At 64.9% G+C, this 23,187-nt stretch overlaps 2 protein-coding genes across 5 annotated transcripts in view; both read left to right on the plus strand.

The window, feature by feature from the left end:
• Positions 1 to 7,899, plus strand: part of ESPNL (espin like) — a 34,960-nt gene extending 27,061 nt beyond the window's left edge. The window contains exons 8-9 of the mRNA XM_024124633.3: positions 665 to 859; positions 3,019 to 7,899. Of these exons, the coding sequence (XP_023980401.1) occupies positions 665 to 859; positions 3,019 to 4,614 (1,791 nt within the window). The 3' untranslated portion in view covers positions 4,615 to 7,899. The remainder of the gene's footprint in view (positions 1 to 664; positions 860 to 3,018) is intronic.
• Positions 7,900 to 10,086: 2,187 nt separating this feature from the next.
• KLHL30 (kelch like family member 30) lies at positions 10,087 to 23,102 on the plus strand. 4 transcript variants are annotated; one of them, XM_028483098.2, is made up of 8 exons: positions 10,094 to 10,307; positions 12,371 to 13,183; positions 14,967 to 15,108; positions 17,017 to 17,103; positions 17,644 to 17,799; positions 18,930 to 19,148; positions 19,682 to 19,827; positions 21,230 to 23,102. In XM_028483098.2, exons 2-8 carry the CDS (start codon positions 12,410 to 12,412, stop codon positions 21,479 to 21,481), a joined length of 1,776 nt encoding a protein of 591 aa, XP_028338899.1. In that variant the 5' UTR covers positions 10,094 to 10,307; positions 12,371 to 12,409; the 3' UTR covers positions 21,482 to 23,102. The 4 variants fall into 4 exon arrangements, with proteins under 4 accessions (XP_028338891.1, XP_028338897.1, XP_028338899.1 ...); XM_024124745.3 differs by having other exon boundaries at positions 10,097 to 10,307; positions 18,960 to 19,148; XM_028483090.1 differs by lacking the exon at positions 21,230 to 23,102 and having other exon boundaries at positions 10,087 to 10,307; positions 19,682 to 21,223.
• The last annotated feature ends 85 nt before the right edge of the window (positions 23,103 to 23,187 follow it).

The following is a 23,187-nucleotide window of genomic DNA, read 5'->3' on the forward strand; positions in this document are numbered from 1 at the left end:
CCCGTCACAGTAGACGAGGGACACTTCTCTGATCCCAGGGGGTCCCAGTGGCCCAAGCCCCTCATCCTGACAGATGCTGCTGTCACGGTACAAGGAAGCATCAGTCCATGGGAAGGGTGGGCCTGGCGCCCACTGCTCTTCTCCTCGGGGGGCTCCCAGCGGCCCACTCCTCCTTCTCCTCTTTCTGGGCACCAGCCCCTTTTAAATCCAGCCCACCCTTTCCCTGAATGGGTCCTGGGCACTCTCTGAGTTCGGGAAATGCTGCACAGCGCTGCCCCCTTGTAGAGTTACAGTGCACACGTTAAAGGCTCTGACAAGTCCTGCAGTCCAGAATTGGCCACCAGACTTGTCTATGCAACTGTTCCCCAAACGAGTTTGCCCATCCGCATGGCATGCTCTGGGCGGGATCTCTGATTGCCTCTCTCAGCCAGCAAGCCTCCCAACACGTGCCTGGGTCCCACAGGGCACAGCGGGGTCCCTGCCCTCATAAGACTCACACTTAGACAGGCTGGGGGTGCCGTCAGGGGTCAGCTCCCCTGCCCTACCTGGTCAGCCTCCACCGCCCCTCCTCCCTGAGCTGCGCTTGTCCCGGGCGGTCCTCCCCTCCGCTCCCTCCCGGACCAGAGGCCCATAGGGGCCCTGAACGACCTGCCTGTCCACACAGGGGACGGAGACGGCAGCGGGGGGCGCCCCGGACAGCCTGGTCGCGCTGCAGCTGGACGGGCTGCCCTCGGGCGACCTCGACGGGCTGGTGCCCACGCGGGATGAGCGCGGCCGGCCCATCCCCGAGTGGAAGCGGCAGGTGATGGTGCGGAAGCTGCAGGCTCGCCTGGGCGCAGCTCCAGCGCCAGAGACCCAGGTGGGGGCCCGGCGGGGCCTGAAAGGGGGCGGGGCCCGGCTTGGAGGGCAGGGCCGGAGGGGTGAGGGGCGTGGCGTTGTGGGAAGTGGGCGGGGCCCGGGTGGGACCAGAGCGTAGAGGGCGGAGGCGGGGGCAGGAGGCTTTGTACTGGCTGGTGGACGTGGAAGGTGGGGTCCCTGAGCACACACCTCGAGTCCTGAGACCTGGAACCCCACGGCGTGTCCCTCTGTGGCCTCAGCTTCCTCTTCTGCCAGACCATGAAGCTGAACCAGATCAGAGGGCTGTGTCCCTTCACCTGTAACCCTTTATCTCTAACGATGTGGTACCCACAAGTTCTTGGATCTAACGATTGTATCCCGTGCCCACCGTGTGCCAAGCTCTGTTCTCAGCAGTGAAAGAGACCAGCCCCGCCCCCTGGTGCTTATATTCCGGCAGGGAAGGCGGGGTGACTGGGCAACTGCGCTGAGGGTGGTTCCAAGTGCTAAGGAGAGAAGCGAAGCAGTGAAAAGGGGAGGGGGCTATTCCGTCCGGGTGGTCAGGGGCAGCCTCTCTGGGGAGTGGCCTTGAGCAGGGGCCAGAAGGAAGTGAGAGGGGAGCCCTGTGGGGATGTGGGACAAGTGATTGGGAGCAAAGGGAACAGCAAGTGCAAAGGTCCTGAGGCATGGATGGGCTGGCCCAAGGGAGGCGCAGGAGGAGGCTGCTACTGGTACTGCCGGAGCGCAGTGAATAAGGCATGGGGAGCAGAGGTGAGGTCAGAGAGGGGTCAGGCAGATATTACCTTGGCGGGAACCTTTGAGAATCGGAGCAGGGAAGGGCTGTGATCTGACTTGGATTTCAACAGGCTCCCTCTGGCTATACCATGTGGACCGTCGTTCTAGAGCCTTATCCTGGAGGGATACAATTTTGTCTGAATGATGTATCCTGCACCCTTGGTCTAGAGCTGCCCTGTCAATACAATAATGCCAGCCGTATGTGGCTATTTAAACGAATTAAAATGAAATAAAAATAACCCCCCTGCCCCTCAGTTAGCTGCACTAGCCACGTTTCACTTCCGCAGCCCCAGGCGGCTAATGGCCGCTGCAGCTTTCGGCATGCCACCCCCTCATCTCAGAAGTGTTGGGCGGCGCTGGTCTAATGGCCCAGCTGGTTCTCGAAGTCCGGGATGGACACCCATGGGGTTGAGGGTGGAGCAAGGCAGGGGTGGGCAGGGCATCCTGCCACAGCCGGGAAGCCCTATGGAATCTGACCCTGGGGCAGGGCCAAGGGTATGCGGAAGAACTCCGGGAAACAGGAAGGACAGACCGAAGGGGGAGGGGATTGGCTCGGTCACAGCCTGGCCGGCTGCGAGTTCCTGTGCCCGACCCTTGTGGGCCGGACACTGCCCAGGGCAGCAGCTGCCCACCCCCCCACCACCACTCCCCGGCGCCTGCTCCCCTCCCCGGGCCTCCTGGGACAAGGAATCAGAACTTACTTGTGCGGAGTGCCACCTGGCACCAGACAATCCCGGGCCTCTTGGCAACCAGGTGGCAACTCAGTCCCCTCACCTGGGAAATGGGGCACATGCAGGGCCTCCGTCAGGGGTCTCGGAGAAGTAATCAGGTGGGCACAGAGCTGCCCCCAGAGGGAGCCCAGCTCGGAGGCTCTCTGTGTCGGTCTCCCCCGCAAACTGTGAGCGCTGGGGGCAGAGCTGTACCCTGGTGCCAGGGGAATCCCCGAGGGGTGGGGTTTTGGGGCGAAGTTGCCCACGTGCTGCGAGAACTGGGGGCAGAGCTGTTGAGGCCGCCCATCCTTAGGGCCGCCGTCCAACCGCAGAAGGCTCTGTGGAGGGATTGGGGGGCTCTGGGGAGAGAGAGTCTTTGAGATCAACATTGAGGAGATGAGGAGGACGTGGTGCCGGCAGAGCAGAGGCGCCCTTACCCCTTCTGAGGGGAAGGCTGGGCCCTCCGGGGGGGGGTGACTGCCCTGAGCCTCAGACTCGGGAACGGGGCTGGCCGCTCGCCTCGTCTGCCCACCGAGTCCAGGCAGCGGCCAGCGGGTGTCCGGGCGCTGGGCTGGGGTTCCCAGGGGTGCCTGGGCCCAGGCCACCCGGGGGAGCTTGTGTCCAGCGGGAACTCGCCACGTGGGCTGTGGCCCCACTGAGCTGCCCTCCCTGTGCCCAGGACGACGGCGGGAGCGCGGGCGCCACGGAGCAGGCGGCCTGGCGGTACTCGCAGACCCACCAGGCCATCCTGGGCCCCTTCGGGGAGCTGCTGACGGAGGACGACCTGGTGTACCTGGAGAAGCAGATCGCAGGCCTGCAGCTGCGGCGCCGCTGCCAGGAGTACGAGAGCGAGCTGGGCCGGCTGGCGGCCGAGCTGCAGGCCCTGCTGCCTGCTCCCCTGGTCAGCATCACCGTCAACAGCCACCTCCTGCCCCCCGCGCCCGGGCTGGAGGGCGAGGGGGCCCCCAGCCCCGAGGTCGAGCCCGAGGGCCCCGCGGGGGCTTCGCAGGCCACGCCCGGCGCGCAGCCCCTGCCCTTCTGGTGCAGCCACGTCGCCCGGCTGGTGCGCAGCTTGTCCCTGCTGCTGAAGGGCGTGAACGGGCTGGTGCAGGGCGAGGAGAGGCCCCCGCTGGAGGCCCGCGGGGAGGCGCCAGCCAGCCCTCCGCGGAGCGAGGCCCAGCGCGAGATCCAGGAGTGTGGGGTGTCGGTGCGGACGCTTCGGGGCAACTTCGAGTCAGCCCCCGGCCGGCCCTGCACCCCGAGCCCTGGCCCCTGTGAGCTGGGGCCCCAGCCGGGGCCGTGCCTGAGAGGCTGCTGGCCCTCCCCCTTGCAGCCCCGCGGCGGCCCGATCGGAGGGGAGCCGGGGCCGGGCGACGCGGAGGAGGCCAGCGACTCGGGCATCAGCTGCGAGGAGGCCCCGTCGGAGGCGGCGGCCGTGCCTGGCCCTGACCTGGCCGCCAGCCTGCGCAAGGAGCGCATCGTTACGCTCTTCCTTGGCCACTGGAAGAAGTCGGCCTACACGCCGGCCCTGAAGACGGCGGCCTGCAGGACCCTGGAGGCCCGGCGCGTGGAGCCGCGGGGGCGGGAGGCGGCCGGGGGCCCTCGGCGGCCCTCCCCGCCGCCCAGCGAGAGCCCGCGGCTGGGCCACCTGTGGCAGCAGCGCAGCATCATCGCCCACCTGCTGGGCAACTGGAAGTCCATCCTGGCGCACGTGCCCGCCCGGCAGCTGCGGCGGCTGAGCCGGCGGCCCCGCGGCCCCCTGTCCCCCGAGCAGTTCCTGCCCCACGTGGACGGGGCGCCGGTGCCCTACGGCAGCCTCACGCTGGACCTCTTCATGCTGGGCTACTTCCAGCTCCTGGAGTGCGACCTGCCGGCTGAGGAGCGCAAGATGCGCCACCTGCTCTGCTTCGAGGTCTTCGAGCACCTGGGCGCCCACGGCTGGGAGGCCGCGCGCGCCTTCCACAAGGCCGTGACAGACGAGGTGGCTGCCGGCCGCCGTGCCTGGACCGACGGCTTCGAGGACATCAAAGCCCGCTTTTTCGGCTCCAGCCGCAGTCCCCCCTGGGGCGCGGAGCCCGGCCGCAAGCCGGGCCTGACCCCGCTCCGGCCCCCGCCCCGTGCCGGCCCCAGCGGCGGCCCCGGGCCCGCGGCACCGAGGCTGGGGTCCGGCCCCCAGCGGGGCAGCTTCAACAGCGAGGACATCTGTGGCTACATCGACCGGAGCTTCGCCTTCTGGAAGGAGAAAGAAGCCGAGATGTTCAGCTTCGGGGAGTGAGATGGGCTGGCAGCCCGCCTTCCTCCCAGCGGGGTTTCCGGTGTGGTTTTGGTCCTCTCTCCTCTTTTCCTGTCGCCCACCTGGTGGCCAGGTCAGCCTGGAGGGCAGGCCGGCGGGTCCTCAGCGTGCTAGTTGCCACCCTCCAGGTCTGCCCCCTGGCAGGAGCCAGCTTCGGAGCCCTTCTCACCGCTGGCCCGAGAGTCAGTCCCCCAGTCGGCGCCGAAGCCGCATGACTCGCCGTCTCGGCCCCGCGCCCTTCTGCCTGGTCTCCCCTCAGGCACCTGTGATTCCAGCCCGTGTTTCCCATTGCTCCTCCTTCCTGACTCGCCTGGGCGTCCCTTCTCTCAGTTCCTCTGGTGCCGCTGGCTCTGGTCGCGTCCTGGGCCCCTGTCTGCCCTCCTCGGGTCCTGCCTCCGTTCCTTCTGGTGACCTTGGGCCATGCCCCTTCCCCTCTTCTGTCCCCTTTCCCCACCTGTGAAGTGGCAGAGGAGCTGGGGGTCGGAGAGAACGGGATTCGGCGGGCAAGAGACCAGACTCCCGAATCCTCCGGGTCAGGGAGGGAAACCAAGGGGCCTTAGGGGAGAAGTGTCTTGCAGCCGGGCCGCCGCCTCCCTGCAGACAGACCCGTTGGGATAGGGGTCTCTTGTGGCGTCCCTACGTGCCTACAGAGCTCGGAGGGCTCAGACAAGGTGTGGGATGGAACAGGGGGTCCTCCCAGCCAGCTGACTTGAGGCTGTCACAGGGAGGGATGATCCGGAAGATATAAAGTCGGGGGTGTCAGGCAATCGGAGCTGCCAGGGCCGCGCAGGGGGGCAGCGCTGGCAATGGCTCCAGCTCCAGACCCCCCTGCAGGGCGGACACCGGACGTGAGCTTGCTAAATAAAGATCCATTCCTGGCCGGCCTTCCCACCTGTGCCCATAGAGAGAGGGCCCCACCTGGTGGGCACCGAGACCCCGGTCCTCAGCTCAGCTCGGCCGAAACAACAGAGGCAGCATCCTTAGCCCCACAGAGCCTCCACGTCCTCATCTGTAAAATGGGGGTATGGCCTCGCCCGCCCATTCCCGGGGTCCTGGTGAGGGTGGACTGAGGTCCCGTATGAGGGGGTCTCTGTCCTGGGGTGACAGTGACACCAGCCTGTGTCGGTATTTTAAGGAGCAGGTTCTAACGAGCAGGGCACCAACCCCAGGCAGCTGGGAGCATTGCATACGCTGTTGCCGTCATGAGGCCCTGGCGCTTAGACCCGAAACTCAACCTTTGGAGCTAGACAAGGGCTGGTCCACAGGGCGCTTCCGCTGCCCAGGCCGGCGGGGTGCAGGTCCAAGGGGGGTGGGGTGAGCCCGGGGCGCGGGGGTCAGAAGGTGCTGGGCACCCCGATGTCTCTCTCCCTGTGTGCCTCCTGCAGGACACTGTTGTTCAGAGGAGGCCCCGAGGGGGGTGGGCGGCAGTCCCAGAGGTCGCCTGCTGGCCAGGGTGCTCAGGAGAGCACGGGGCGGGGGCCCAGCACGCCCAACTCAAGGCGTCCCTGCCTCCTCACTATGGCCTCGGGCACGTCCCTCCATGCCCTCACTTTCCCAGCAGCCCACAGTATCCTGGGGTCCAGGAGGGCCTGGGCTCAAGGTGAGTGGCAGGCAAGGCTTGAGGCGGGGGCTCAGACCCAAGCTTGAGGCCTGGAAGGGAGGAGAGGACTTCTCTGCTTGGCACCCACGGGGGACTCCCCAAATGCCCTTCTGCGGACACTCTGCTTCCTGGGAGTCCTTCTTATAAAAACAGGGTGTCCTGGGAGCAGCCCCAGGGGTTCTGAGTCCCTTGGCCTGGGCTGGGCCCGATAAAGCTGCGATTCTTTTTAAAGATATTCCAGGTGATTCTGATGTTCAGAGACCTGGGAACCCCTGGCCCACTAGCAACTCTCCTGTGGGAAGCAGGTGTCCCCTGCAGTAGGCGAGGGCTGGCCCTGGCAAGGCCACACGTGCAGCTGTAAGGCCTGTTTGGTCCCTGTAATCCTGTCATCCAGTTGTCAAAAGCTCACCGAGGACCCCGGAGCCACTACCTAGGGATCCGGAGGCTGTGAGGTGACCGGACACAAAACAAGGTGCAAAACCAGGGGCTTCCAGAAGAGTCGGGAAAATACTGGAGAAAGGGAACCCCGTCTCTCTCCCCGGCTCATAAATATGTGCAGGACAAATATGAAGAAAAAGCTGTATGGGAAAAATATGGGAATAGTGTAAGCTGTTCACGTATCAATGCATAGATTTAGGCAGAGTCAAACTCTTTTTTAAAGACTCTAAAGTTCTTTTGAAGCAAACCATGAACAAAGCCAGCTGTGGAGGCCAGCCTCCAAGAAGGCCTCCAGTAAGCCCACCTCCTGGAAGCACGTCTGCTGGAGTCCCTCCCACATTGTACCTCAGAATACGGCAGAAGCCACAGACAGCACCTCCAAGTAGGTTATGAAAGACTCCCATCTTTGTTGCTGTCTTATCTCTGGGGGAAGCTGGCCGCCATGTTCGGAGCAGCCCTGTGGGGAGGTCCGTGTGGGCCCCCACCCAAGGCCAGCCTTCAGACAACTGTAGTCTGGCCAGCCCCTTGGAGCCAGCTAAGGACAGATCCTGAGGCAGAACCACCCACTAAAGTGGTCCCAGAACCATGAAACTGTGTGAGATAATAAATGTTCGTTGTTTTAAGACACTAGACTTTGGGGTCATTTGTTATGCAGCAATAGCTAACTAATACAACAGACTAGACGATTTTAAATAGAAGAGTAACGAAGGGGCTTACATTTCAAATATGACGACATCATAATGATAAAGAAATAGTCCATCAAACAAGGTGGTTCTGACCCCCAGAATATGGTGACTCAGATCAACAGACCAGAAGAGAGAAAGCTGAGATATTTCACACAGAAAACTTTGCCCTTGAGATAAAGGCACTGCAGCAAATCCGTGGGGGAAAGAAGGAATTATTAATAACCGTACAGAGAACGTTGGTAACTATTTTGGGAAAAAAATGTATGACCGAGGGGGTGGACGGGTCTGGTTGAGCAGGACCTCACGGCGTGAAGGCACCGGGCCAAGCGTAGGGGACAGTTTTACCTCCTGCTGGAGAAAGTGCCTCCGTCACCCAAGATGGCGACCCTCTTGTCCACACATCGAGCTGTAACCCTTGGTGATCTCACTCCCCAAATCTGTTCTGGGGGAGCAATCACAGAGGTGACACCGTACTAGCTATCATAGTCCAAAACGGCACACAACTCACACATCCATTAATAGGAGCGACTGACTGGGTGTCACTTCCACCTTCTTAAAGTGTGATATGTTCCCTTTATGATGAAATCAAAAATCGTATTTTCTTTTTATTTTTTTTGATGTGGACCATTTTTTAAAGTCTTTATTGAATTTGTTACAATATTGCTTCTCTTTTATGTTTTGGTTTTTTGTGTTTTTTTTTTTTTTGCCACGAGGCATGTGGGATCTTAGCTCCCCGACCAGGGATCGAACCCACACCCCCTGCCTTGGAAGGCGAAACCTTAACCACTGGACCTCCAGGGAAGGCCCCAAAATCATATTTTCAAAGACTAATCACATCAGAAATGCTCACGATAGAATATTGCGATAAAACAGGACACACAACACATTGCAGTCACTCTAACACCCGTGTGTTCATGGGGATTTTCTTCTACCAGTTTTCTTCTTTGTACTTTTCTGTGTTTTCCAAATTTCCCACAATGAACACGTGTTATTTTTATCATCACAAAAAGAAACAAGCAGCGTATTTTTAAAAACTGCACCACTCAGTAGGAATCTGATGATGAGGATATGTTGAGCCCCTGGTTTCGAGTTCCCCAAACTGACCTGTCATCCGAGGCGTTGGGTCCCCGAAGGACCTCCTTTCTTGGCACACGAGGGGAGGCGGCTGCCTGTGACAGTGGCCTGTCATCAGAATCCCCTGTCCTCATTTCCTCCAGCCTGAGCCAGGAACGCCTTAACCCTTCGCGTTCTGCCTGCAAACACAGTGGGGCTGGGAGGCGAGACCAATAACTCTGTTCCCCCTCCAGCGCCTTCCCCAGGATGGCCCTGGACACAGTGAGAGGTGGGGACATCCATGAGGCCCCTGGGCATGAGGCTGATGGCTGAGGCTAGGGGGAAAGTCCTGGGACTCTCTGGGGACAGGGGGCAGGGCCTTGGGCCGGGCTGGGCTATGACTGGACTGGCCTGAATTGGGATATGACTGGGCTGGGCCGGGCTGGGCTGGGCTGGGGAGGGAAGCATGGATTCAGTAAACCTGTGAGTGAGCAAAGTATGGAAGAACCTTGTGAACGTATTATCAACTAGGCAATCACTGCAGTATGTGTGTAACGACTGGGTTCTCACGTCATGAGAGCAGAGACTGTGGTGCCCAGCTCACAACCAGCACCCCGGCAGGAAGCAGAGCCATCTGTTTCAGACGCGAGGTGTCATGACACCCAGATACCCTTGGGAAATTACCAAATCTTGCCAGGAGTGAGACTGTCACCCTGGGACCCCCCGGGCCTCTCTGCACCATAAGGGCATCAAGCCAATCCCTAGCGGGTGTCAGGAGGCCTCTGTCAGCCTCGGCCCTGCCTGACTCTTCCACGTCGCAGCACGCCTAGAAAATGGTTGCATTGGTAAGGCCCACGCGGGTACAGGAAGGAGGTGCTGACAGGTAGAGGCCCCACCTGGCCTCACCAGGCTGCGGGCTTCTCTCCTGTGTACCTGCAGGCCCTGGGCCGGGAAGCTTTCCTCTGACGGCTGGCGTGAGAGACACCCTCTCAGCCCCTCGGGTTCAAGCCCAGACTCAGTCAGGGCCTGTGGCTCCAGAGCCCCACTGAGACCCAGACGTCAGGGACTCCCCACTCCGGGGAGGCTGCGAGCCGCCGCTGCTGTATTTGTAGACGATCCCATTTCTTAGCCGTCTTTGATGCTCACGGCTAATGAAGACAGCAGGGCAGGCAGGCCAAGGCCACAATACGAGGGGACAGATCCTTGGGATCCCACGACCCTGTTACCAGCCTGGCGGGCAGCTCTCTGGGCCCCTCCTTTATCACCGAGACTCCTCGCCACCAGGGACCCCAGGTTTTGAAAGTCTTTGCTGAGCAACCCACATTTCTTCATGATTATAACTTTTTCCCACTTGACGGAGAATAAGAGGCCATGTGGGCACCTGTCAATAACCACAGGGAAGCTGGTACCTGCTGGGTGCTCAGGACACCCAAGCCCTGAACTGGGGGCTCCGTGTGGCCCCTGAGTCCCCAGCTCAGGCTTCCCCGTGTCCCCCTCTTGCAGATGAAGAAACAGAAGTGGGGGGAGCCGTCCCCCGCCCCCGCCGTCAGCCACACACCACTAGGAGGGCGTTAAGCCCAGACTCGCCCCTGCCCTGGGGTGCTTCCTGCCATCTGTCCCGGCTCAGGGAGTCACAGGAGGCTCCAGGCCAGTGTGGGCTTTCAGAGAGGACAGCCAGGGAAGAGCTGTCACCTTTCTCCTTCCCCCACTGGCCACCCTCCCTCCCTCCCTCCCTCCCGACACTGACAGAGGCTAAAAATACCCTTCCATCCCCACGTGGCCACCCTGCCCAGCCCAGCCCAGCCATATCCCAGCAGGCCCTCCATACCCCTCGGCCGGCTGCGCAGTCCTGCTCTCCAGCCTGAGTTCTGAGACAAGGTCCAGGTGCCGACTGAGAGGTAGGGCTGGGGGGGCAGATGGGAAGGGGAGGTGCGGACCAGGGCCGGGACCAGAAGGGGAGGGTGGGTTCTAGTGGGACAGCTCAGTGGGCTTGTAGGTCACAGCGCTGGGTGCTTTGGAGAGCCCCTGCACACTGGCTAGGCCAGGCCCCTCAGCGCGGGGTAGGGGCTCAGAGGGCCTGCTTCCTTCCAGGTCCTGGCTGGGGAAGAGGGCGACGGTGGGCCGGGGGAGGCTGGACCACACCTCTGACTGCAGCCAGGGCCACAGCACCCAGCCCCTGGCCAGAGCTGGGTTAAGGCCCTTCGGTGTCCTGCCCACTCTGGCCTCCTCTCTCCTGGCCTGGCAGGCACTGGGTGGACGCTCTGAGACCCTCTAGAAGCGCCCGCCCTCCTGCTGGAACCGCGGGGCAGCAGGTGTCAGCAGACAACCTGAGGCCCCACGGGAAGGTGCTGGGCGCCCCGGCCCGCTGGTCCCCGGGGCTGCAATACCCGCAGAACGGGGACACAACAATGAGGGGAATGCGAGGCCTGGGGGTGGTGGCCGCCTGACCGATCTCCTGCGCTCGCCCGGGAGGGAAGGGCCGCCTTCATCCTGGCCAGAGAGACCGCTGGGTCAGGCAGGATGGACACTGACCAGGGCTCCCTACCAGTCCTGTCTGGGCAGAGCCCAGGCAGGTCCTTGGGCCCCTAGGTGGGTTCCTTGGGTGCTTCCCTGCTTAAGCTCCCACCAACAGCACACCCGCCCCGGGGCATCCGTGGTGCACGGTTCTCCTTATGGGGCTTTGTCACTTTGATGGCTCTTGGTCGACCCAGCATTTTGCCCTGGCCTTCGCTTTGATGGGTCCGAAGCTGCCCCCTGGTGGACAGACAGCTTTTTTGCTGTATGGTAACGGGGTGAGATCACCTGTGCAGAACTTTCTCTGGGGCGGTTTTCTTAGGGCAAAAATATCAGAAGATCATAAAGAAATATGCACATCGTTAAATAAGCCCAGAAAAGGATTTGCTGAATCAGGCAATTTGAACGGTGACCGCCCTCCAGAAAGTTTCCTTTGCCTGCTTATTTTTTTTGCGGTACGCAGGCCTCTCACTGTTGTGGCCTCTCCCGTTGCGGAGCACAGGCTCCGGACGCGCAGGCCCAGCGGCCACGGCTCACGGGCCCAGCCGCTCCGCGGCACGTGGGATCCTCCCGGACCGGGGCGCGAACCCGTGTCCCCTGCATCGGCAGGCGGACTCTCAACCACTGCGCCACCAGGGAAGCCCTGCCTGCTTATCTTTACCAACCTACGCCCAGCGACGTGTAACCTGGGGGTTCAGGGCCTAGGCCCCCGAGCCTGGTTCCCCCACGTCTGAGCTGTGTGGTCTTGGACAAGCGACCTGAGCCTTTTTTGCCTCTGTTTCCCCACTTGTAAAAGGGACTCAAACAGCACCCGGCTCTCGGGGTTGCGGCGAGGGCTGAGTGATGAGTATTTGTGCAAAGCTCAGGATGGGCCTGGCACATGGAGGGCACCGTGACAGCACAAGCTGCCGCAGGGCCGTGACCCCTCGGCCCCTTTCACCGCCAGCCTCTTAATGGGCAGATGAAGCTGGGATCGGAGAGGGGCGTGGCTCACCCAAGGTCACCCGGCAAGGTCATGGCCAGGGAGGACCCATGGGGCAGAAACTATTCAAATGCCAAATGCCGACGCCCTCCCCAGCAAGGTGGGATCTGGGAGCAGAGGAGGCCACCTGGGGGTTTGGGGGCCACAGGGATCCCCACGCTCCAGGAGGTCTGTTCTGCGTAGCGCAGAGGTATGGAGGGGGGCTGAGGCTTGGTTCTCTTGCTGGCCTGGCCTGCCCGGATCGCTTGACCACGGCTAGGTCTCCTGCCCTCTCTGAGCCTCGGCCTCCTCACTGTAACCTGGGAAAGACACTGGCTGCCTTCCAGGGCTGTGGGGATGGCTCGGGTGAGAGGCTGGGCGAAGCGCTTCACACATAGTTGATGCGCGGACCGACGGCCGGGTGGATGGGTGACTCGGGCCGACGAGACCGTCCCCGTGGCTGACCGTGCGGGCTCCCCTCCCTAGGAGCCGTGGGGACGCCCGCGAGTAGGTGGCCGCGCAGTCATGGTGTGGCACATGGACGACCTGGACTTCCACCTGCCCTCGCACGCCCAGGACATGCTGGACGGCCTGCGGCGGCTGCGCTCCCAGCCCAAGCTAGCGGACGTCACGTTGCTGGTGGGGGGCCGGGAGCTGCCCTGCCACCGGGGGCTCCTGGCGCTGAGCAGCCCCTACTTCCACGCCATGTTCGCGGGCGACTTCGCCGAGAGCTTCTCGGCGCGCGTGGAGCTGAGGGACGTGGAGCCTGCCGCGGTGGCGCAGCTGGTGGACTTCGTGTACACGGGCCGGCTGACCATCACCCAGGGCAACGTGGAGGCGCTGACCCGCACGGCCGCGTGCCTCCACTTCCCCGCCGCGCAGAGGGTCTGCGGCCGCTACCTGCAGCAGCAGCTGGATGCCACCAACTGCCTCGGCATCTGCGAGTTTGGGGAGCGGCAGGGGCTGCTGGGCGTGGCTGCCAAGGCCTGGGCCTTCCTGCGGGAGAACTTTGAGGCCGTGGCACAGGAGGATGAGTTTCTGCAGCTGTCCCAGGAGCGGCTGGCCACCTGTCTGGCCGGCGACCTGCTGCAGGCGCAGCCGGAGCAGAGCCGGCTGGAGGCCCTGCTGCGCTGGGTGCGCCACGACCCCCAGGCCCGGGCCACCCACCTGCCCGAGCTGCTCGGCCTGGTGCACCTGGACGCCGTGCCCCGGCCCCGCGTGCAGCAGCTGCTGGCCACGGAGCCGCTGATCCGGGAGTCGGAGGCCTGTCGGGAGGCCCTGTCCCAGGGCCACGAGAGGGTGAGTGACGGGTGGGGAGCGGGGAGAGGAGCTCCAGAAACCCCACCGGCATGGGGACGGACAGTATGACAGGGGTGTCCCCAACCCTGCAACTCTGCCTCCCTTGGGCCGCTTACCTGTGAGGGGGTCGCAGTTCATCCCCAAGTACAGGTCGCAGCCCCGTGTGTGCCATACCCTGGACGCGAGGGGAGAGGGACCCCGGAAGTGGTCATTCCCAACCCGTCTTGAAGGAGCCCACGGCTTGGTGGGGACAAACCTGGAAACACACCTAAGGCAGCATGAGAAAGGCCAGCGCTGGACTGTGGGCACCCTCAGAGGGTCAGGCAGTCACGGAGAGCTCTCTGGAGGAGGCAGCATCTGAGCTGGGCTTTCGAGGGAGGAAAGGAGCTTGGCAAGGGGGAAATGGTACAGGAAGGTGGCACAGCTCGTGCCCAGGCGAGGAGCACGGACAGGCGGGGCAGCCGGCCACCACCTGCCCCTTAGGAAGCTGCTCAAGCGTTTATCGGGCGCAATTTCCTATCCGTGCTGGAGGTGGGCCAGGTGGGTGGACAGGTCCTAATGCAGCGACGGGCCAGGGGAGGCGAAGTCTGTCTGCTGCCGGGCAGCCTCGCTCGGGAGGACTTCTTAGGAGCCAGGTCAGGGGACAAAGGCGTGGCTCAGGCCAGCGGCGGGGTGTGCGGTGGCAAATGGCGGCAAATGCTAACCGCTGCCCCGCCGGGCCCCGCCGGGCCCCGAGGGCGGCCTCGTGCTGCAGCCAGCCAGGAGCCCGCCCACTAGGTGGTCGGCCTGTGACTGCGGGTGGTGGGAGGGCAGGTCTGAGAGACGGTGGGGCCCCGGGATCCTGGGAGCTCTGGGCGCTGGCCCAGCGCTGGACTGTGGGCACCCTCAGAGGGTCAGGCAGTCACGGAGAGCTCTCTGGAGGAGGCAGCATCTGAGCTGGGCTTTCGAGGGAGGAAAGGAGCTTGGCAAGGGGGAAATGGTACAGGAAGGTGGCACAGCTCGTGCCCAGGCGAGGAGCACGGACAGGCGGGGCAGCCGGCCACCACCTGCCCCTTAGGAAGCTGCTCAAGCGTTTATCGGGCGCAATTTCCTATCCGTGCTGGAGGTGGGCCAGGTGGGTGGACAGGTCCTAATGCAGCGACGGGCCAGGGGAGGCGAAGTCTGTCTGCTGCCGGGCAGCCTCGCTCGGGAGGACTTCTTAGGAGCCAGGTCAGGGGACAAAGGCGTGGCTCAGGCCAGCGGCGGGGTGTGCGGTGGCAAATGGCGGCAAATGCTAACCGCTGCCCCGCCGGGCCCCGCCGGGCCCCGAGGGCGGCCTCGTGCTGCAGCCCACTAGGTGGTCGGCCTGTGACTGCGGGTGGTGGGAGGGCAGGTCTGAGAGACGGTGGGGCCCCGGGATCCTGGGAGCTCTGGGCGCTGGCCGCTTACCCTCCCAGGTAGGAGCGGCCCAGCACTCCCTGCTGGGCCATCCCAGCGCGACGTGGGCTCCGGGGGGAGGGGGGCTGGGGAGACGTACGGGCCTCGGCCCCGAGGGCGGGTGAGGGCCGCTCCCAGCCAGCAGGACCTGCTGCCCCGCCTCTCCGGTCCCGAGCGCTGCTTTCCGTCGCCGGCCCGCGGCAGGCACGGCGTGTGCACGTGTGCGTGTGAGCGCACACCCACGGCAAGCACCCCCGGGCGCGCACGCGCTGCCGCCCGGCCCGCCCTGGCACAGGGCCACGCGGAGGACCCACGGCTGCCCCCAGACGCCCCGGCGCCTCTGACCCCAGCCCTCCCGGCCCCACAGGCGCTGCTGGGCCTCCCGCGGGAGCCGGAGGAGGTGCTGGTGGTGGTAGGCGGGCGGGCGCTGGAGGAAGAGGAGCAGGAGGAGGGCGCCGAGCAGCCGCTTCCCCGCCCCGGCAACTTCGCCTTCTACCAGCCCGAGGCCAGTGAGTGCCCGTCCCGGCGCCCAGGGCACGGGCCCTGTTGTCCCCGCAGCCCGACGCGGGCGGCACAGAGAGCGGGGCGCCCACCGGCCTCGCGGGGGCGGGATGGGGGCTGCGGAGGAAACCGGGGCCCCCGCAGGGGAGGGGGCTGACCGTGGGGGGCGCTGCGGCCCCCTCTGCCTCCAGCCACAGCCCTAACCTTGGGCCCCGGGGCCCTGGGTAAAGGGTCCTACCGCCCAGACGGCATAGCCTGGGAAGGTGGCCGCTGGCCGGAGTGCGAGGGCGGCCTGACCGCTGCTTCCTCTTGGCATCCCTGCCCTGTGCGCCCAGTGGAACCAGGTCCCGGGGGGGAGGCCAGAGGGCGGGGGGTGCAGGCAGCCTGGGGAGTGAGAGCTCGGGCTCTGGGTCGGCCCAGTGGGGCTCTGGCTCCGGCCTTTGAGCGGGTCATCCTCCTCCTTGAGCCTCGGTTTCCTCATCTGTGAGATGGCCTTTGTAACAAGGGGCCAATGGGAAGAGGGGCCAGGCCTGCCGTCTGGATGGGCCCTCTCCTGCCCGGGAGCCCCGTCACATTCCCCCACCCACAAGAAAGCAGGGTTGAGAGGGTGGCAGGGCGGTGGAGGGGCCGCACTGGCCCCAGGAAGCTCTTTGGAGAGCACTGAGGAGCTGGCCGCTGTCCTGGGGCCGCTCGGCAGGTGGCCACCGCCCCCATGGCGCCAGCGGCTGGCGGGCTCTAGGAAGTCCAAGGCCGGCTGTCCCAAGTTGGGGGCTGACGAGAAGGGATTTGGGGGCTGACGTCAGGAGCTGAGCCCGGGAGCAGCTGTCCCTCAGCCCCCGGGTGGGGGGGGCAGGGGTCACTGGCAGGCAGAGGCGTGGTGGCCGCTGGGCAGTCCCCACCCTGGGGTGACACAGACATGAGTCAGGGGGACACGCGGTCCCTGCCCAGCGGGCAGGCACCCGGCGAAGCCTGGGGTTTCACATGTCCTGAAAACTGTCGTAAACAGTCAACAAAGTCCCCCCAGGGACATCTCCGAGGCCCAGGTCTCTCCCACAGCCTCCCACAAGCACCCAAAATGTGTCCATTACAGGACTTAACCATTCCCACACTTACTGCCTCATTTTGGTTTTTTCAAAGCGCTTCTCATCTCTTGCTTCGGTTTACCTCACGTGGCTTCGTGGAGCCATTACCCCACCCCTCACACTAGGGACCGTGCTTTTAACAGCCGCTGCCGTCTGACAGACGAGTCTCCTGTAGTCCCCACGCCCCCGAGAGGTGGGAATTAGCCCCATTCTACAGATGAGGAGACCGAGGCTGGGGTTTATCCAAGGCCACACCGCTGGCGCAGGAGAGCTGGGATTTGGACCCGCCCTGCCTGCCCCGTGGCCGTGTCTGACCCCCTCCACGCTGCCGTGGGCAGGAAGGTGCTCCGGATGAGCGAACGGATGAGAAATGAGTGAACGCATGAAGCCTGTGTCATAACCCACCTGTGGCTATAGTGATCAGGCCCCTTGACCCATCCCCCCATCTGACTGAGGTGGGGCCCGACTCCGGCCCAAAAGGTCCGTCAGGGGTCCGTGGGGTCAGCGGCAGGGCCAGGGTGAGACCTGTGGCCTCTGCAGCCTGGACCGCTTCTCGGCACACCCTGGGCGCAGTCAGGTGTCCAGTCTGGGTGCCGGGCTCTGAGGGCAGCGTGGGGCTCCAGGGGTCCCCAGGAGCCAAGCCTGATGCACGCGCAGCACCTGGGGCCACCTCGAGCCTCACGCCACCGGGTGTCCTCCCCCATCTCTGCCCCCAGCTGAGTCCCGCCCCTCGGCCCTCCCCACCGGCGAGGGGACATTTCTGCACCCCTAGAGCGGGGAGGAGAGGCCCCCGCAGTGAGCCCAGCCACCCTGACCCCTCTCTCTTCTTGCCAGAGAGGTGGATGGCGCTCCCAGACTTCCCTGACTACCACAAGTGGGGCTTCTCTCTGGCGGTGCTGAACAACGACGTCTACGTGACAGGTGGGCAGGCGGGCGCTCCCCGCCTTGAGCCAGGCTCCCAGCAGCTTAATCCACAGAGCAGATCTGACCCCTGAACCTAATGCCCGTGAGAACCAACCCTCGCCCTCCACTCAGTGGGATCCCTGCCCGTTTAGTCAAGGCTCTTCCAGACCTTTCCATCATGTGAAAACAAGGACATTTAAAATCCACACGAGGGTGCAGGGAACCGTTCTGTGTTCTGTCCTACAGCCGGGGCCTCCCCAGAAGGAACTGTGTGATGGAGGGTGCTGGGGTCAGTCTTCTGTTTTATATCTCAGACGTTGGGGGGGGGGTCCTTGTAAGGTGTGATTGAGAAAAAAGCTTCCGCTGGTGGAGGTTTGAAACCACTGACCTTGTCCCGCTTGTTTCTGGGGTGTCCAAGTCACAGGGCGAGACTGCGCCACCACGGTCACCCCCCGCCCAGTGTCCAGCAGGACGGAGGCCTGGCGTGGGGGGAAGGGGGCGGGACCCTGGAGAGTCCAGGCTGGCGGGCGCCCCAGCGGACAGAGCCTCTCCCGGCAGGGGGCTCTCGGGGCACCAAGACGGACACCTGGTCCACGACGCAGGCCTGGTGCTTCCGGCTGAGGGAGGCAGCCTGGAGGCCTGTGGCGCCCATGCTGAAGGCCCGCACGAACCATGCCAGCGCGGCGCTCAACGGGGAGATCTACGCCGTTGGCGGTGAGGCCCCCTCCCCTCGCCTCCCGCCTCCTTCGGGCCCCTCCTCACCCTCTGCCCCCTGGGAGCCCCTCGACCCCACCCCTGGGCCCCCTGCTCCCTGGGCATCCGGGGTGAGGCTCAGACGCGAGCCTCGGTGGCCGGCCCCAGGGTGATTCAGTGCTCTCCAGGGACGCAAGAACAGGACAAGGAGTCAGTCCCCAAGAGGGACCCCTGAGGAGCTGGGGCCTCGGGCTGCCAGCAGGGAGGACCACTCCCACCCCAGAACTTGGGCTCAGCCCTCAGCTTGGGGTCACCTCCTCGGTGACGTCCCTGGGCTGAGGGCACCCACCGTGCCTCCTTTTGCTGTCACCTTTGCCCACACCTCGCCCTCAGCCTGAGCCCAGGGCCCACCTCATCCCCCTTACACCCCAGAGCTGCTGCAAGGAGACGCTAACGGTTAGATGAATATTGAGGCATGAGATGCATGTGGGAGTTCCCCAAGGCCTCTGGAGGTGACAAGCTGGCCCTGAGGCCGTCCTAGGAGCCCCACCTGTCCTGGCCGGCCCCCTTGCCCTCGGTGGCTGCCGTACCCCCGACCCGAGGGTAGAGGGCACGCGGGGTAGGGCCCAGGGCAGCTCAGGGTCCCCAGGCTCTCAGAGCCCCAGGTGGGCTCCGGGGAGAGCGGGAAGCCCTCCCACCCACGGCTGCTCTATGTCATTGTCACATCCAGGGCGGAGGCGCTGCCTAAAGCTCCCTCCACACTGACTTCCTCTCTCCCACGGGAGGACCCCACCATGTGAGGGGTCGGGGGTGGTGGCCTCCTGGGGGCCCCGCGGGCGCCTCTCCAAGCGCCCTGGGCTCTGGAAGGTTCAGCGAGTCTGGGCTTCGCCGCGAGGCCCCGTTGCCCACTCTGGAGTCGGGCAGTCCTGGGTCCAGGTACCCACCCTCATGCCACTTCCTGGAGGTGAGGCCTTGGGCAAACACCCTCACCTCTCCGAGCCCCAGCTTCGCTCTCTGTAAAATTCTCAAGGCCGTGCCCTCTTCTTCTCCTGCCCTCCCCTTCCTGGGGCACCCGGGGTGGTCCCTGCGGCCTCTACAGAGCCCCAGACCCTACGTTTCCGGGAACCTTCCCTCATCCTGGCCCCCTGCAGCCCCGACGCCTCCACCCCTTTCCCCTGCAGGCACCACTCTGGGTGCTGTAGAGGTGGAGAGCTATGACCCCTACACAGACACCTGGACGCCCATCAGCCCGGCCCTCAAGTACGTCAGCAACTTCTCGGCGGCCGGCTGCCGGGGCAGGCTCTACCTGGTGGGCTCCAGCGCCTGCAAGTACAACGCCCTGGCTCTGCAGTGCTACAATCCCGCCACAGGTCGGGGAGAGGGGGGCGTGGGGCACAGGGAGGGGCCGGGGCCGGGCCACCAGTCCCTCCCAGCGTGGCTGAGGGGTGGGTGGGACCCGGGGGCAGGGCACAGGTGGGAATCCCACTGCAGTGAGTGGGAGGGTGGAGGCCCCAGGGGTCGGTGAGGCCGAGGGGGGCGGGGCGCGGGCCGCCACGGCCCCATCAGCGGTGGATGGGACCGTCGAGGAAGGCAGGGGACCAAGGGGGCGGGGGGCAAGGGGGGTCACCAGCTCAGAGCCACAGCTCCATCCCAGCCTAGAGGTATAGGGGGCCGGGGGCAGAGTGCCCAGGGCGGGGGACAGGGAAGCCCAGCCCTGGGACTGAAAGCTGTGTGGCTGCTGCGTCTGCCTGGATCTGGCCTCCTGGGGAGGAGCGGTGGCCGGGACCCCCAAGGCACAGCGGGCGCCAGCTTGGGCTCTAGACTCTGTGCCGGGCTTCGGGCGCCCTCGGGAGCCCTGGCCGCACGGCCGCCGGGTGACCCGGGCTGGGGCGTGTCCCCGCAGACGCGTGGAGCGTGACCTCCTCGCCCTTCCTCCCCAAGTACTTGTCCTCGCCGCGCTGCGCCGCGCTGCACGGGGCGCTCTACCTGGTGGGGGACAACACCAAGAAGGTCTACGTGTACGACCCCGGGGCCAACCTGTGGCAGAAGGTGAGCCAGCCTCACCTCCCAGGGCGACCCCCCCCGGACCCCCGACCCTGCAGAGAGCAGGCCTGGGGACGGTGGGCTCTGGGGGTGTCGCCACCAGGGGAGGTGGGGACAGTGAATGGAGACACGAGAGCCCAGAGGCCCCCTGTGGATGGGCGCGCCGAGGACCCCGGGCTGCTGCTCACAGAGGATGCTCTGTCCCCAGCACACAGCGCCTGTCCTCCTCCTCAGGGGGCAAAACCGGGCTCGGCCGGGGCTGGGGGGTACTCAGGGACCTGTGGACTCAGAGACAGCGCTTCCTTCTTGGTGTTGGCCGGGCCCGAGGGGGAGTGAGTCTCCCGGCCCTGGGGGTGGTCAAGCCAGGGAGGGGACTCCTGAGCCGTGGAAGCGGGGAGCAGCCATCCCTAGGCACCCCATCCCCCCCATTGCCGCTACTCCCTCCTTCTTCCATCAGGCCCAGGGGAGGGGGAGGTGGGTGGACCCCTGGGGGCAGTGGGGCCCTGGCCTTTCTCCCTGCTTCTTCCCGAGAAGGAGGAGGGACAGTGCCCGGAGCCCGTGGTGGCCTCAGCCCCAGTTGGGCCAGCAGGGCAACAGCAAGGCCTCCGTGATCCTGCTGACCGCAGCTGTCCCCTGGCGTCAGCGCTCCGCTGACCGGAGGCCCCCATTACTGCGGCCGACCACGTGCAGGGAGGACCCTGCCAGGCTGGCGCTTTCTTCCTGGGTCCCGCCGGCCGGGTCCGTCCCAGCGCACAGCATGGCTCTGGGTTGGGTCCCAGCTGTGCGGGGCTCCACTTGGCCCTTCCCAGGCCTGGGGGTTTGCCGCCCGTCACTGTCTGCACCTGGAGACCTCTCTCTTCCTGCCCTCCCAGGCTCTTCCAGAAGGGCCCACAGCTTCAGCCCTCACCCCGCAGCCCCCATCCAGGGCACCCCTGAGGCTACGGGCCGAGGCAAGGGGTGCGGGGGCAGAGCGATGGGTCCCATGGGGCACCTGTCAGGGCTGAGGCCACATCTGTTCCCTCGGAGAGAGAACAGCCGAGAATCAGAGGTGCAGCCCAGCCCTCACCCTGGGAGGGAGCCCTGGGGTCAGGCCTCCACATCTCCCACCCCCTTTGACTCCCCAGCTTCAGATGTGAGCAAATCCAGGCCTAAGAGAGAAAGGGGGGGGCCGGAAACATCATCCTGGGAGACGTAGGGTGGAGAGGGGAGTAGTGGGCTCCCTCCACTGAAGGGAGAGTCTGAGGGGTCCTGGAGGGGCAGCCGGGATGAGGTCCCAGGCAGCCGGTGTGCTGGTGCCCTGGATGGGGTGCGGGCCGTCCTCTCTGCATGTCCCCCCGTCCCGCCCCGAGGGCACCGTCGCCACCACCCTCCAGTCGCCCACTGGACGCTGACCGAGGACCGTCCACAGGTGCAGTCCCTGCACAGCCTGCACGAGAACGGGGCTCTGGTGCCGCTGGGGGATGAGCTGTACGTGACGGGCGGCCGCTGGCAGGGCATGGACGGCGACTACCACGTGGAGATGGAGGCCTACGACCCCAGGCGCGACGCCTGGACCCGCCACGGCGCCCTGCCCCGCCTCTGGCTCTACCATGGGGCCTCCGCCGTCTTCCTGGACGTCTCCAAGTGGACCCAGCCCTTTGGGCCCACCCAGGAGCCCTAAGCCGCCCCTCGGCGCACCTGGAGCAGGCCCGGCTGAGCCCCCGCCCCGGGGGACGGCCCCCTTTCACTGTGGTTTGTGAACCAAAGTGTCGCCGTCCCCTCCAGGGCTTGGGCTGGGTTCGGGCCACCAGGGGACGTCAGAGGACACAGCCTCGGTCTCCGCAGCCACCACGCCAAACTCTGAGCTGACCGGCGGGAAGGGCTGGGCCTCTGGAAGCCTGTATGGGTGGGAGAAGCAGCTCTCCTGCCCGTGGGGCGTCTGAGACCTCAGAGGAAGGAGCCCAGGGCCGGGGGAGCCTTGAGAGAGCTCCCGTGCTCTCTGAATACTGGCCGCTCCCGGCTGCGTGTCCCCCTGGTGGCTTCTGGAGCACCTGCACAGGTGAGGGTGATGCGGAGGCCCAGGAAGCTGAGGCCGTTGTGCAGGGTGGGCAGCACAGAGCAAAGGGCCTGAGGTGGGGTCAGCGCCCAGCCCCGGGGGCCGTGCTTCTGCCTGTCCCACAGCTGTGTGACCGCGGCCGGCAGCCGACCCTCTCTGGGCCTCAGGCACATGGGGCCGCCTCGGGTGGGCTCTCTGCTCTCCCTGCCCCCAGCCTTACGTTGGCACCTTGTTTCCAAAGACTGTTTCCGGGGACAAAGGAGACCCAGCTTTTTCTGTGTCAGCCCCAGGAGGGCAGCGCTCACAGAGGCTCTGAGGGAAGGGGGTGGGGCGTGGGGGGAAGGAGAGAGGGTCCTTCCACCTGCCTGGGGGCTGGGGGGAGAGGGGGCAGCAGGGCTTCCCAGGGAGGTGAGCAGCAAAGCCAGGATTCCCCCCGTTTCTTGGGGCGCTTTGCTTCAAAACAAAGGCTCTTCATCACAGTGAAGGTCCCCAGACGGGGGCCCGCAGGGGCGGGGGTCCTGCCGGGACTTCGGGGGATGGCCCTTGGGCCCTTGGGTGGCTCGCCCCCAGGCGGCCTCCTCAGCGAGGAAGACCAGCACTTGGAGTGACTCGGGTGGCTCGCGCCTGCCCAGAGCCCCCCGCCTTGGACTGGGTCCCCTCGCGGGGCTGGCTGGCCCTCCCCGGTCCTTCGCACTCATCCTGAGCAAGGCCGAGTTTGCGGCCAAGGGGACGATGAAGGACTCTCACTGGGTGCTCAGTGGGCCAACCCCTTTGACACGGGCTCCGCCAGGGGACACAGGGCTACAGATGGGGAGTTCTGGGTCCGGCCTGGCACCGACCGGCTGAGGCCTCGGGTACCTCCCATCCCGCTCTGGACCCGGGTTTCCTCTCCAGGACCAGCCCACAGGCTCCTCTGTGAAGGCATCAGGGACCAGAGGGGCCTCTGACATCCCTGGTTCTGAGGAAGGAATCCCTGGTCCCTCCAGCTTCTGTGGATCCAGATCCACTTTGCTCCCAGACCTGAGCCCTCACAGCCGTGTCTTATGGGAGAATTGAGTTGGCCCCAGGGCCCAGACAGAGCGGGGCCTGCTGAGCGTCTGCTCCCTGCACCTGAGGACACGCGGTGGGCTGGCGGCCTGGGTGAAAATGAGGATGAAGTTTTCTGGGATCCTTGAATCTTTCTGTAAGAAAATCTTCTGAATTTTCAATCCAGACAGTGATTGAAAGTGCTGTTTCAAAACAAAGACTCAACGTGTCAAAGCGGACTCATTTTGATGACAAATGGGTAGTTGAAACGGTGGTGTTCTGGGAGGAGGCCTGCTTTCTTCCCC

This window comes from Physeter macrocephalus, chromosome 2 (genome assembly GCF_002837175.3).
Source record: "Physeter macrocephalus isolate SW-GA chromosome 2, ASM283717v5, whole genome shotgun sequence".
Classification (NCBI taxonomy): domain Eukaryota; kingdom Metazoa; phylum Chordata; class Mammalia; order Artiodactyla; family Physeteridae; genus Physeter; species Physeter macrocephalus.

Bases quoted from the DNA above. Each gene is read 5' to 3' on its own strand.
- KLHL30 (XM_028483090.1), top strand. From the start codon at position 12,410: ATGGTGTGGCACATGGACGACCTGGACTTCCACCTGCCCTCGCACGCC. The intron at 17,104-17,643 runs GTGGGCAGGCGG...CTCTCCCGGCAG, and splicing joins CAACGACGTCTACGTGACAG to GGGGCTCTCGGGGCACCAAG. The intron at 17,800-18,929 runs GTGAGGCCCCCT...GGCCCCCTGCAG, and splicing joins GGAGATCTACGCCGTTGGCG to CCCCGACGCCTCCACCCCTT.